Source organism: Carcharhinus amblyrhynchos, chromosome 6, assembly GCF_965287045.1.
Source record: "Carcharhinus amblyrhynchos chromosome 6, sCarAmb.v2.hapA, whole genome shotgun sequence".
Lineage (NCBI taxonomy): Eukaryota > Metazoa > Chordata > Chondrichthyes > Carcharhiniformes > Carcharhinidae > Carcharhinus > Carcharhinus amblyrhynchos.
In genome coordinates this window covers 73,483,429-73,496,967 of record NC_137329.1, presented here as the reverse complement: position 1 = coordinate 73,496,967, position 13,539 = coordinate 73,483,429, and the positions used below count along the sequence as shown (strand labels likewise).

The 13,539-nt window shown below is 42.8% G+C and overlaps 1 protein-coding gene across 1 annotated transcript in view; it reads right to left on the bottom strand.

Annotated features, from left to right (window-relative positions):
- The window catches only part of LOC145344004 (V-type proton ATPase 116 kDa subunit a 4-like), a 90,927-nt gene that overhangs the window by 32,287 nt on the left and 45,101 nt on the right, over positions 1–13,539 (bottom strand). Inside the window, exons 7-9 of the mRNA XM_080190651.1 lie at positions 12,793–12,919; positions 11,230–11,312; positions 7,681–7,774 (exon numbers count right to left, since the gene is read on the bottom strand). Coding sequence (XP_080046777.1) covers positions 7,681–7,774; positions 11,230–11,312; positions 12,793–12,919 — 304 coding nt within the window. The remainder of the gene's footprint in view (positions 1–7,680; positions 7,775–11,229; positions 11,313–12,792; positions 12,920–13,539) is intronic.

The window sequence follows — 13,539 nt, the reverse complement described above, 5'->3', positions numbered from 1 at the left end:
CGCCCTTTGTTCTATCACCAGGTTTGCAGATTCTGTATACTGTAGAGAACAGGGAGGGTCCCAGACTGGCACATTAGCCACTGGAATCATGCAATATGGAGGAGGAGGGGTGGAATGGAATGATTGTGAATGGGAAGGGTGGAATGATTGACAATGAAAGTGATAAGGGGAAAACGGAGAGGGTTTAGGGATAGAGGGGAATTGAAAGGGTGCTGGATTCAAAGAACAATGCTGGAGAAGGGGCGAGGAGAGGAAGTAAATATCTGGAAGTGATAACGAAATGTGCGTTCATTGCTAATTTTTTACTTTCACACCGATCCAAGAGTTGTAAAGAATGGCTCTATTCTGCCAGTAATGTTTCACTAAGTGCAAAGGGTTTTCAATGCAACTTCAAGAGTTTGGCAATGAATTTTAAAATTCAATGGAGGAGATGTTTGCAGAATGGTGGATTGGTTTTGTATCAAAGCAGAAAGTGACATTCCCATGGTCAATTTGGGATCCATGCAAGTTCTGTAAGCAGGACTTCTCACTCGTGCTGATTGTTAGCATTTCTGCAGTGGTATCACTACCTCCAATACTTGGGATTGAATGTCATCCCAGGGTACCCTTAAAGTTGTTTCTGTGCACATATGGGACAGCAATGGCTTATGGTGCATCTGCTGGAGATCTTTTAAAAAGCACTAAGTGCTCAAAAAACTTAGCAGGTCTGGCAACATCTGCAGTGAGAGAAAAACACAGAGTCAACACCTCTAGTACAATACGACTCTTTTTCATCAGTGGAATAGGAGGTCAGGTGGGATGGAAAGTGAGGACCAGGGGAATCCTATCATGGTTCTGGGAATGAGTGGAAAGAGCAATGGTGGAAGTGCTGGAAATGTGTCAGACTCGCTTGAAGGCCCTTTCAAGCACAGGTGTGGAGGGGCGGGGAATTCCTCTGTTAAGAATAAAGGAAAACACATCAGAACTGCCATTGTGGAGGGCAGCATCATCAGAACGGATATGACCAGGATGGAGAAACTGGGAGAATGGGATGGAAGTGTTTCGGAATGGAGACCTGTGACAAATGGCATTCCTCAGGGATCAGTACATGGACCTTTGCTGTTTGTAATATATATTGAGGAAAATGTAACCAGTTTGATTAGTAAGTTTGCAGATGACACAAAAGTTGGTGGAATTGCGGATAGCGATGAGGACTGTCAGAGGATACAGTAGGATTATAGATCAGTTGGATGCTTGGGCAGAAAGATGGCAGATGGAGATTAATCCAGACAAATGAAAGGCAATGCATTTTGGAAGATCTAATACAGATGGAAAATATACAACAAATGGCAGAACCCTTAACAGTATTGATAGGCAGCGAGACTACACATACACAGGTCACTGAAAGTGACAACGCAGGTGGAGCAACTAGTCAACAAGGCACACAGCATGTTGCCTCGGCTAGGGCATTGTGTTTAAAAATTGACAAGTCATGTTGCAGCTTTGTAGAATCTTAGTTAGGCCACACTTGGAATATAGTGGTAATCAGAATTGAACACACTATCAGAAAGATGCAGCGGTTTTGAAAAGAGTATGAAAAAGATTTAACAGGGTGTTGCCTGGTATGGAGAGCATTAAGTATGAGGAGAGGTTGAAGAAACATGGTTTGTTCTCACTGGAACAATGGAGGTTGAGGGGTGATCTGATAGAAGTCTACAAGACTGAGGGGGCGTGGACAGAGTGGATAGTCAGGAGCTTTTTCCCAGGGTGGAAGAGGCAAGGTTTAAAGGAGATGTATGAGGCAGATTTTTTTTTTGTACAGAGGGCGATTGATGCCTGGAACTCGCTGCCAGAGGAGATAGTGGAAGCAGATACAATAGTGACTTTTAAGGGTCATCTGGACAATTACATGAATAGGATGGGAATAGAGGGATATGATATCCGGAAGCGTTTGGGGTTTTAGTTCAGTCAGACAGCATGGTTGGTGCAGGCTTGGAGGATCAAAGTGCCTATTCCTGTGCTGTAATTTTCTTTGTTCTTTGAGTTCTTACAGGAAGCAGGGTGTGAGGTGGTGTACGGCAGGAAGTCCCACACATTGGCAGTGGACCTATTATTAGTAAAACGTTTATCCTCAGGAATAGAGATAGGAAGTTGGACAAGAGAAGTGGTCAGGGAGGACCATATGAAGATGAGAAAAGGGTGGAATTTGGAAGCAAAGTTGACTATTTCAGCTGCAAGAGAGCATGAAACAGCATTAATACAACCACCTGTATACCAATTTCTGATACATCGGTGTCAATATCAAAGCTGCTTCATACTCTTGTCCAGAAGGAGAAAAAAAATTAGCTAAATTTGCTTTGCTCACTTTCACGTTGTCCATGTTTCTGGGGATAGGCTCTCTCCTAATATTCATTACAAGCCCACCGGCTCTCTGTTACCTTGGCTGCATCCTTCACACACTCCTTCCTGTACCTAAAGCCAGACCTTTCATTTGGAGGAAGTGATGCAAGCTAAAGGAGAAATTGTTCAGTGAGAATAAGTTCAGCTAGAGGAAGGTGGTGGTAGATGAGGATTGTTTAGTTCTCCCATTCAAGGAAAGCAGAGAGCCCTCAACCCCAAACACCACCCCCAGGAAGGGCTGGAGGCACAGACGGATTGGTCATCAATGATGAAGAGGCGGCAGCTAGGGCCAGGGAACTAGAAATTGTTGAAATGACAGAGCATCAGAAGAATCACAAATGTGGGAAGGGATTGGTCCAAGGGAGTAAAAATAGAATCAAGGTAGGAACAAATAAATTCAGGGGCAAAAATAAGTTCAGTGGCACAGTTCCAAAGAGGAGACATTTTGGACTTGAAACACTGTGGGAAATTTTGAGTCTGCTGTCAGCACAAGGCACGACACAGGCCCAAAATCTTGCAAGAGTTGGGAAACGAGATTCTTCCCAGAAAGTGCAGGAACCTCATTTCAATAAATTTAAATCTGATTATAGGGCTTCATCTTAATGTGTTCCCCTCTCTCTGAGCATTCATATCTCACCAACATGTTTACAAGTTTTAAAAACTTGAAGCTGTTGAGGGGAACCTGCGGGGGATGCAAAGGTAAGTCAAGCCCCCAGAAGAGGGACATGCCAGGCTGTGCACTTGGAAATGCCCCTTGGCTACAAGTAGCAGCAGTTTTTGGATAATAATGATATTGCAGATTCTACTTGCATGACTTTCATTTCATTTTTGTAACGTTTTGACCTGATCACTCATGTATCCCTACTGATCCTACTAGCTCCGAGAAAACATGGCCAAATTGTGAATGTTACCGTGGATTGGCACACTGGCTCCAAAATGTGTGCAGACTCACTAAATCTCTCTCAGAAATAGGATAGGACAAAAGTGGAGTTTTCCAATGTCAACACATTCAACATCTTCACCAATGACATCATAAAAGTCAGTCTTATACCTGTTTGTTCTGCACATTCTAAAACATACTGTTTATTGCACATGATACTGTATTGTTGGCAGGCATGCCTCGAGTTGTAATACATTCAATCACAAGTATTTTTGGGTTTAGAAGTAGAATTTCACTATGCACCAAAGTTCTGCAAAATCCAGTGGAGACAACAGTATGAAAGCATAAATCCACCAGGACACAAAACATCTTTCCTTGTAAGTTTTAAATAATTTGTTCCTGGGATCTGGGTGTTGCTGGCTGGGCAAACATTTATTGTCCATTCCTAATCTCCCTTGAACTGTGGCTTGTCATGCCATTTCAGAGAGCATGTTTTTCAAGAGTCAACCACGTTGTTGTGGTGACACATGCAGCCCAGATCAGGTAAGGATGCAGATTTCCTTTCCTAAAGGACTTTAGTAATCCAGATGGGTTTTAACGACAATCACCAATGGTTTCATGGTCATCATTAGACTTTCAATTCCAAATATTTCCAGAATCAAATTTCACTCTGCTGAAGCAGGATTGGAACCCTGGGTCTCTGGATTCTCCAGAGACAATACCACTGTGCCACTGCCTCCCCAATAACGATGGAATATCGAGTATAACTTCAGCTCATAAACTTATGTATCACTACACTCCATTATTAGTATTTACTTCACAGGTCATTGACAAGACCCTAGGATTTCAGTTTTTGAGGAAACAATTGGAATTACAGAACATAATACCCAAAACACAAAGTTCCTCAAATCCAATGCCATTTTGAAACAATCATCATAGACTCATGTTAGCTGTGATGAAGCTATTGCTGAACTTTTCCAGGTTTGTTGCTGTGCAGTCAGCTGATGGCCTGAATTTGTATAAGTCCAGTCCTCATTTAATTAAATTACTAAAGTTAATTAAGCTTCCCTTCTGCTCCACCTGTCCCTTCCCACTTTCTCAACAGCATAAAACCCATCACATTTCTGCCTCTGTTCAGTTTTGAAGAAGTCATATGGACCCAAGACATAAACTTGTTTCTCTCTCCACAGATGCTGCCAGACCTGTTGAGTTTCTCCAGCACTTTTTTTTTTATTCAAGTTAATAAGCGAGCTTGACTCATCAAGGACAGGAGCATGTGTTCGTGGCCACAGGCAGTATTGCTGCTTCAAATTGTTGAACTCAAGCCCTCACCTCAGACTTTAGGTTTTTAAAATAAATCAGAATGCCCACATCAATGACAAGACATTGATTGACTGTCCCCAGTTGCTCTAGAAGGTGATAATAGCACTTTCATTGAACTGCTGCAGTCTATGGGGTGGAAGTAATACCAAAAACATAGAACGTAGAACATTACAGTACAGTACAGGCCCTTCGGCCCTCAATGTCCGAGCTATGTCCAATCCCAAGATCAAGCTATCCCACTCCCTATCATTCTGGTGTGCTCCATGTGCCTATCCACTTGAAAGTTCCTAAAGTGTCCGACTCTACAATCACAGCAGGCAGTCTATTCCACACCCCAACACTGAGTGAAGAATCTACCTCGGACATCCCTCCTATATCTCCCACCATGAACCTCATAGTTATGTCCCCTAGTAACAGTTACATCCACCTGAGAAAATAGTCTCTGCACGTCCACTGTATCAATCCCCTTCATCATCTTATGAACCTCTATTAAGTCACCTCTCATCCTCCTCCACCCTGAAGAGAAAAGCCCCAGCTCCCTCAACCTTTCCTCTTAAAACCTACCCTCCAAGCCAGGCAGCATCCTGGTAACTCTCCTCTGCACTCTCTCCAATGCTTCCACATCCTTCTTATAGCAAGGTGACCAGAACTGAACACAATATTCAAATGTGGTTTCACCAACGTCCGGTATAGTTGTAGCATAACCCCATCACTCAAACTCAAACCCCTGTTAATAAACGCTAACACACTATAAGCCTTCTTCATGGCTCTATCCACTTGACAGGCAACCTTCAGAGATCTGTGGATATGAACCCCAAGGTCTCTCTGTTCCTCCACATTCCTCAAAACCCTGCTGTTGACCCTGTAATCCACATTCAAGTTTCTCCTACCAAAATGAATCACCTCACACTTATCAGGGTTAAACTCCATCTGCCACTTTTCTGCCCTGCTCTGCATCCTATCAATGTCTCTTTACAGCTTGCAAGAGCCCTCCACTTCATCCACTACTCCGCCAATCTTGGTGTCATTAGCAAATTTACTAACCCATCCTTCAGCCCCCTCTTCCAAGTCATTGATAAAAATCACAAATAGAGGATCCAGCACTGACCCCTGTGGTACACTGCTAGTAACTGGCCTCCAGTCTGAAAATTTTCCTTCCACCACTACCACCATCTTCTCTTCTTTGAGACAGCCAGTTACTTATCCAATGGGCCAAGTTTCCTTCTATCCCACACATCCTTATCTTCTTCTTGAGCCTACCATGGGGAACCTTATCAAACGCCATACTAAAATCCACGTATACAACATCAACTGCTCTACCTTCATCCACACACTTAGTTACCTCCTCAAAGAATTCAATTAAATTTGAGGCAGGACTCACTCCTCACAAAACCATGCTGACTATCCCAGATGAAACTGAATCTTTCCAAACGGTCATAAATCCTATGACCCTTTCCATTAACTTACCGACTACCAAAGAAAGACTGACTGGCCTATAATTACCAGGGTCATTCCTATTTCCTTTCTTGAAGAGAGGAACAACATTTGCCACTCCAGTCCTCTGGCACAATCCCCGTGGACAGCGAGGACCCAAAGATCAAAGCTAAAGGCTCCGCAATCTCACCCCTTGACTCCCAAAGTATCCTAGGATGTATCCCATCTGGCCCAGGGGACTTAAAGACCCTCAGGTTTTTCAAAATTGCCAATACATCTTCCCTCAGAACATCTACCTCCTCCATCCTATCAGCCTGTGTCACGCATTCATCCTCAAAAACATGGCCCCTCTCCTTAGTGAACACTGAAGAAAATATTCATTCAACACCTCACCTATCTCTTTTGACTCCATGCACAAGTTCCCACCACTATCCGTGACTGGCCCTAACCTCATCCTGGTCATTCTTTTATTTTTCACAAGAGTAAAAAGCTTTGGGGTTTTCTTTCATCTGACCCACCAAGGACTTCTCATGCCCCCTCCTAGTTCTCCTAAGCCCTTTCTTTAACTCATTTCTAGCTACCTTGTAACACTCAAGCAACCCAATTGAACCTTGTTTTTTCATCCTTATATATGCTTCATTTTTCCTCTTAACAAGACATTCAACATTATTTGTGAGCTATGGTTCCCTCACTCGGCCATTTCCTCCCTGCCTGCCAATACACACAGTATTTGTTCCTTGAAAAAGCTCCACTTTTCGTTCGTGCCCATACCTGACAGTTTCTGTTCCCATCTTATGCTCCCTAGTTCTTGCCTAATCGCATCATAATTACCCCTGCCCTGTCATGTGACCCTATCCCTCTCCATTGCAATAATGAAGGACACCGAATTGTGGTCATTATCTCCAAAGTGCTCTATGATAACCTCTGCCTCTTGAATGATGTGAAGTTCATCCAGCTCCAGCTCCCTACCGCGGTTTTTGAGGAGCTGGAGATGGATGCACTTCCCACAGGTGAAATCAGCAGGGACACTAACAGCATCCCTCACCTCAAACATCCTGCAGGAGGAACATTGCACTGCCTTTACTGCCATTCCCTCTAAATAAAAAGAAAGATCTTGCCTGATATCTCCTCACCCCCTTAGCTTAGAGGAATAAGTGAAAAAAAGAAAAAAGAAGAAAGCTTACCTGCTCTCACTCCAAGCCTTTTTTTAAGATTAGAGGAGGGGGCGGAAAAGGGTGGGAGACTCTAGAAGCGTAGATTCTCAGGATTCCTCCCCAGTCAAATTTATTGGGGGAAAAAACCTTCCCAGGTGTCACTGGGGCCGACTTCCGGTTTTACACTCCCAGTTTAGAAAAAACAAACCATCCAAAAAAAGAGTGGTGAGAAAAGAAGGGAGAGATTTCACAGATGTTGATCCAGTGACACTGCATGAATGGTGATATTCTTCCAATACAGGATGGATGAGCAACTTTGAGGAGGTACTCCTATTCATCTGCTGCCCTCATCCTTCAGAGGTTTGGAGGTGCTGTCAAATTAGATTCAGTTACTTTGACTCTAACTCAGTGCAATAAAGGAAGACAAGTGTGACTAGTGCTTACATGAAACAACAAAAGGAGCGAGTTATCCAGCCCTGATATGGCCAGCGCTTCTGGTAGCTCACTTACAGTATTTAAATCCTCAATGCGGGTTTTCACACCAGCTGCCATTTCCCGGCGCTCACTGGCAGATTCAGGACATGGATACATGGTGGCACGGAACCTGGGACGAGTCAAACAGAAATAGAATCATGGAATCTCCACAGTACACGAAAAGGCCATTTGGCCCATTGGGTCTGCATTGACTGTCCAAAAGAGCATCTTATCCAGGTCCACCAATATTCCCACCACCCCACCCTATCCCCGTAACGTCATCCATTTACCATGGCCAATCCACCTAACCTACACATCATTGTTCTGTGGGAGGAAACCAGAACACCCAGAGGAAACCCATGGAGACACGGAGAAATTGCAAACTCCACATAGTCACCCAAGGCTGGAATCGAGGTCGGGTCCCTGATGCTGTGAGGCAGCTGTGCTGTCCGCTGTAGCGCCTTCTTAAAAACTCAATCGTGTTGTTGACAAGGCCAACATTTATTGTAAATCCCAAGCTGTACTTGAGAAGATAGTAGTGGCCTTTCTTCAACAACTGTGCAAAATGCTTTGGTCAGTTAGGAATCAACCATATTATGTAGACTGGAGCCATAACTAAGCTGGAACAGGTAAAGGTGACAGATTTCCTTCCCTATCATTTATTAATGAGCCAGATTTTACAACAAGCCAACAGCTTCATAGTCACTTTAAATGATTTTAACTTCCTGCGCTCAGAACTTAATGAACTGATTTTAGACTGTTGTGCTGGGATTTGAATGCCTGCACTCCAGATTATTAATTCAAGCCTCCAAGTAATTAGTTTAATAACATAACCTTTGTCCCTTTGTTTGAATTGACATTTGTCACATCTCTTTCAACCCAATTCAACACCAGATCACATTTTAAGCTAGAGAAACTCTTGCTTTGAAGAGCAGACAAGTTATTCCCTGTGACCTGGGCAACATCCCACAATTAAAATTGCTGAAATGGATTATCTGGCTATCATTTGATTGCAACTTGAGATCTTGCTGTGCAGAAGTTGGCTGTCATCATTCCTGTGTTGCCTCAAACATACTTCATTCACGGTGAAGTATTTCAAAATCAGATGTTGTGAACAAGGTTAAAAAAATTGGCAAGCAGACTTAATAGGAAGCAGAATGGAATTGGTTAAATGCAGGATCACCGGGAGTGCCACTGAAACAAACACAAACATTGACAGCAGCTGTAAATAAATAGCTGGGATGATAGATACTGAAAAAACCTAGAGTCAGGCTAAAAATAAATCATGACCTGCGGTTGCAAAACACTACAAACAGGTAGTTAAAGAACAAAGCTATATTTAAAAAGCAGAAACCCTGGGAGCAAGATAAAAGGGAGTATTAGGAGCTGGGCTGAATAAAAGCCCAAAGTGAGAAAAAGGGGCCTTAATTATAGAAAAAGGCTGTGGCACAGTGATATTGTCACTAGACTAGTAATCCAGAGCTCCTTCCAGGGTAAGATCAGGGAACATGGGTTCAAATCCTACCACAGCAGATAGTGAAATTTGACTTCAATAAAAATCTGGAATTAAACGTATAATGACGACCATGAAACCATTGTCAGTTGTTATAAAAACCCATCCGGTTCACTAATTTTCTGTAGGCAGGGAAATCTGCTTACCTGGTCTGGCTTACATGTGACTCTCAAGTGGCTGACTCAAATGTCCTCTGAAATGGAGGGCAGTTAGGGATAGGCAATAAACACTGGCCCAACCATAAAATAAATCTAATAAAAACAGACTATTTTAGTAGAACACTACTTTATAGTCAATTAAGTTTTTTTTTGTGGTGTAGTCACAGTTGTAGGAAGCCTAGCCCCCAGTTTTCACATGTGCATAACCCACAGACAAATCCTGGCTAGCGTATTTAGGAAAAGATAGAGGAAACCTTGGCTTCTTGCCTGATCTGAAAGACTGCACCTGTGAAAATGCAGCACTCTCTCAGTACTGAACTGACAGCACCTAAGACTTTGTGTTCAAGATCATGGGGTGGGGCTTCAAGCACACAGCAGTGGACTCAAGAGATGAGTGCAGGCCTTGTGTCCCTGCAATCACATATATGACCCTGAGCTGATTCTAGTTAGAAAGAAAAGCAAGAGTATTCTTGTTATAAAGGAATCTTAGTATCTTCTCAATAGGAATCATGTCCCCCCCTCTAAAAGTAATACTAAATATTCTCATAAATAAACATTGTAATCAGTCTTGCTGCAAGAGTTCATTTGACTTAGAAAGTAAACTTACTTGCGTTAAGGGTACCGATGAACTGCAACTTTATAAACTGACCAATCAATAAAAATCAGCCAAGCTTTATACCACAATAGGACTTTTGATTAAACTTTTAAAACAAGCTGGGACTATAACGGATTTAGTATCTGAAAACAATCACATTGAACATTTCATAGCTTTGCAGAAACAGATTAGGTCAAGGTGCTTTGGGATTCGCATCAATCATTGTCACGAGTATGATCTTTGTAATACACAAACTGTGTGTTTTGGGAATGGCTTCTGGGAAATTTTGGCCATGCATTGGCATTAATCTTTTAAAAATGGAAGATGATGGCCAAAATTCTGTATAGTGCTGTCACATAATGTTTGCCGGCACGCTATTATTTTCCATCTGACATATAACTTTGTATCTATGCAACCACATAGTTGTGCAGTACCTTTTGGAAACTTGAAGGCCCTCATTTTTAAAATATAAAAGATAGGTAAAGGTCAAGCAGGGACCCACATGTTCAGATTCCCACTCTTCATTTCACTTCCAAGCTGGACCAATTAACACTATTGGGTTGCACTGGTGCAGTACAACATTGAGCCACCTCCAAAGCACATGCTCAAATCTCATGAGGTTTGGACCTTCAATTCCTTGAGAATGAACCTTCTTTCTGCTTACTGTCATGAAGTGACCACGAGTTTACTGAAATGGAGGCTGCAGTGATAAATCACCAGAAGTACAAGCTTTTAATTTATTAGTGTCTCAAGTAGGCTTACATTAACACTGCAATGAAATTACTGTGAAAATTCCTCAGTCGCCACACTCCAACTCCTGTTCGGGTACACCGAGGGAGAATTTAGCATGGCCAATGCACCCAACTAGCACATCGTTCAGACTGTGGGAGGAAACCAGAGCATCTGGAGGTAACCTATGCAGACATGATTGCATTTATAACCAGCAGCTCATTGGATTGCCAGGTTGGAGAGTGTGTTAGTGAATGGAGTTAACATTCTAGATTGGTAACCAGTTGAGATTATGGGCAGTTATATTTCATTCTTCCCAGTCATCCATCTTTTTACTCTCTGCCACACTACAGTAACTAGAAGTGAGCTCAGTGACTGGGTCACTGTACAATGTACAGTGTGATTCAATTTACTAGCAGCTCCAATTCTTTTGATCCAATTTCAAGGGAAGAAAACTTTTGTAAAAAATCAGAAGGGCCATTGGTGAGCCTTGGCACTTGACTTTAGGTTTATCAAGTTAAAAAAAAAATGAGAGCCCTGCACAGTGGTGGCATGTTATTATACCCTCTACTCTGAAGTGATCACCTTACCCCTCACAAATCTTCTTCACTTTGTGTCTCAGCTGTTCCCCTTGAAAGAAGATGATGAAAACATTCTTCTGTACCTCCACAAGCTGCAAAACATAATAATCTGTCACACAGGCAACGGGGACTAGAATTAATGCAGTACCTTATCATAGAACAGAATCCTTAATAATACAGAAGGAAGCCGCTCGCCCATCGAGTCTGTACTGACCACAATTCCACCCAGGCCGTATTCCTGCAACCTGACACATTTACCCTGTTAATTCCCCTGCCACTAGAGTCAATTTGGCATGGCCAATCAACCTAACCCACACATTTTTGGACTGTGGCAGGAAACTGAAGCGCCTGGAAGAAATCCACACAGACATGGGGAGGAAGTGAAAACCCCATACAGACGGTGACCCAAGCCAGAATTGAACCTGGATCCCTGATGCTGTGAGGCAGCAGTGCTAACCATATGTTGTATTTCTCAGCAGCATCTTCAGGTGCTTCACATGCAATTACTTTGAATAACAATCACTCTTTGTTTTAGTTTTCATGGTAGCCAAGGATGTAAAAGCATCATGATAAATGATCAATTATTTATTTGTTTTATGGGTTGGCCATTGTCTAGAGAACTGCGAGACTTCCCAGTCTTCAGTTAAAGCCCTGGGATCTTCAGAATTTTAAGAAACGTTCCTTCCGCAATGCAGCACACCTTCATTACTGTTTTGAAATGTCAGCCTGGATTGGGTGCTTACTTTCAGGAATAAGCCTTGAATGTACAACCTTCCATCTCAGATAGGAGTGCGCTACCAACTCAGTAAAGCAGGCATTAAGGAGGCACTTCACTGAACTCATTTTACCTCAAGTCTACTTCACACCAGATCAACATCAGTGCAAATATTGAAAGGTACAAATCCTCAAGGTTAAAAACTTGAAAAAGAACGTTACCTATCAGTCACAATATGAAGAGGAAAGACTGGTTGATTTTGTAAATAAAGACCTTTCCTCTTTCCGACAGCGTCTGCACTTTTGACCGGTATCTCCTGCTTCCCCCACCTTCTTATTTTCATTTCCACTCAAGGAATTGCCTCCCACTCATGTCAATTTTAAAACATTCTCCACCCAAAAGTTTCACCCAGTATTTAGGTTAAAGACTTTCCCCTAGAATTTGGGTTGCACCTTGACCCAGGGCCCAATCCCAGTGCTGCAAATGTCTAATGAGTCCAATGATTAGGATCACCAGAAAACATTGCAGAACCACAGATGTGATGGTCCCAAGATCAACAAGGTCCTCAGAAGGCCTTGGCTCGGGGTAGGGTACATGGGAGATGACTTAATGTGCAGCCAAGGCACTCTTTTGCATTTCCAGGTTCCACAATAAGGAAGCAAACAAGTGTGCACAAGATCCCAGAAGCAGCAAGAAAACAGAGCAAATTTTCTGAAGAACCTGCAGCCAAACAGTTAACTTCTCTCCTGTGTCCTCTCATTTCAGGTTTCTAACATTCAGTTCTTTTGTTTGATCTTGACATTAGAATCAACAGATTGTCCTTCATAACAATTCAAGTTAATTTAAAAGCCCCTTACTGTGCTTGGATCCTCCAAGGGAACTTCCATCTCAGACTGCTTCATGTAGACATTTCCTCTACAGGCTCTCCAGAGCAAGCGTTCGAAGGCAGCCATTCTCTCTCTCCGTATCACCCCAGCTATAAATCTGAAATAATCAGTCACCAGAAAATGATTTATCAGGGTCTTGGGAAATCTTTCCATTATTGTGGGATTGTACTTTTAGACATGGACAACATTGTAGCTTTGTTGCGATGGTAACACATGTGACAGGATGTTTGATCCAGTATGGGGGCAGGAACTGAGGTGGGCAGGTCTGTAATCTTGTGTTGCTGGCTGGCACAATCAATCCAGGAGTGGAGCGGTGCTGACAAAGCATTCTGCTCGCAGCTAGGTCTGGTGTGGAAAGTTACCTGCCCACAAACAGTGGCAAGCTTAACAAAATTTAAAGGCAACATGAAACTAATTATTAGAGGTTGACTAGAATTTCCTGTGTGGCTCCAACAGTATTGGGAGCAAGGCAGCTGCTTAGTGCCCAGGCTCTAACTGTTTGTGCGAGGGCCAATGTTTCAGGATGCATTTGAAAACCTGGCGGGGAGTGGAGGGGGCAAGGACAGGCACAGGAAAGGGGAAGAAAGAGGACAGACACTGGGAGTGAGGAAGAATCAACATGATAAAGAACGAGCCTTTCATGGTCTAAGGCAGTACTTGACTGTACAATTAAAGAGGCAAGTTTTTGAATACAATTATTTGAGGAAACTGAAGCCA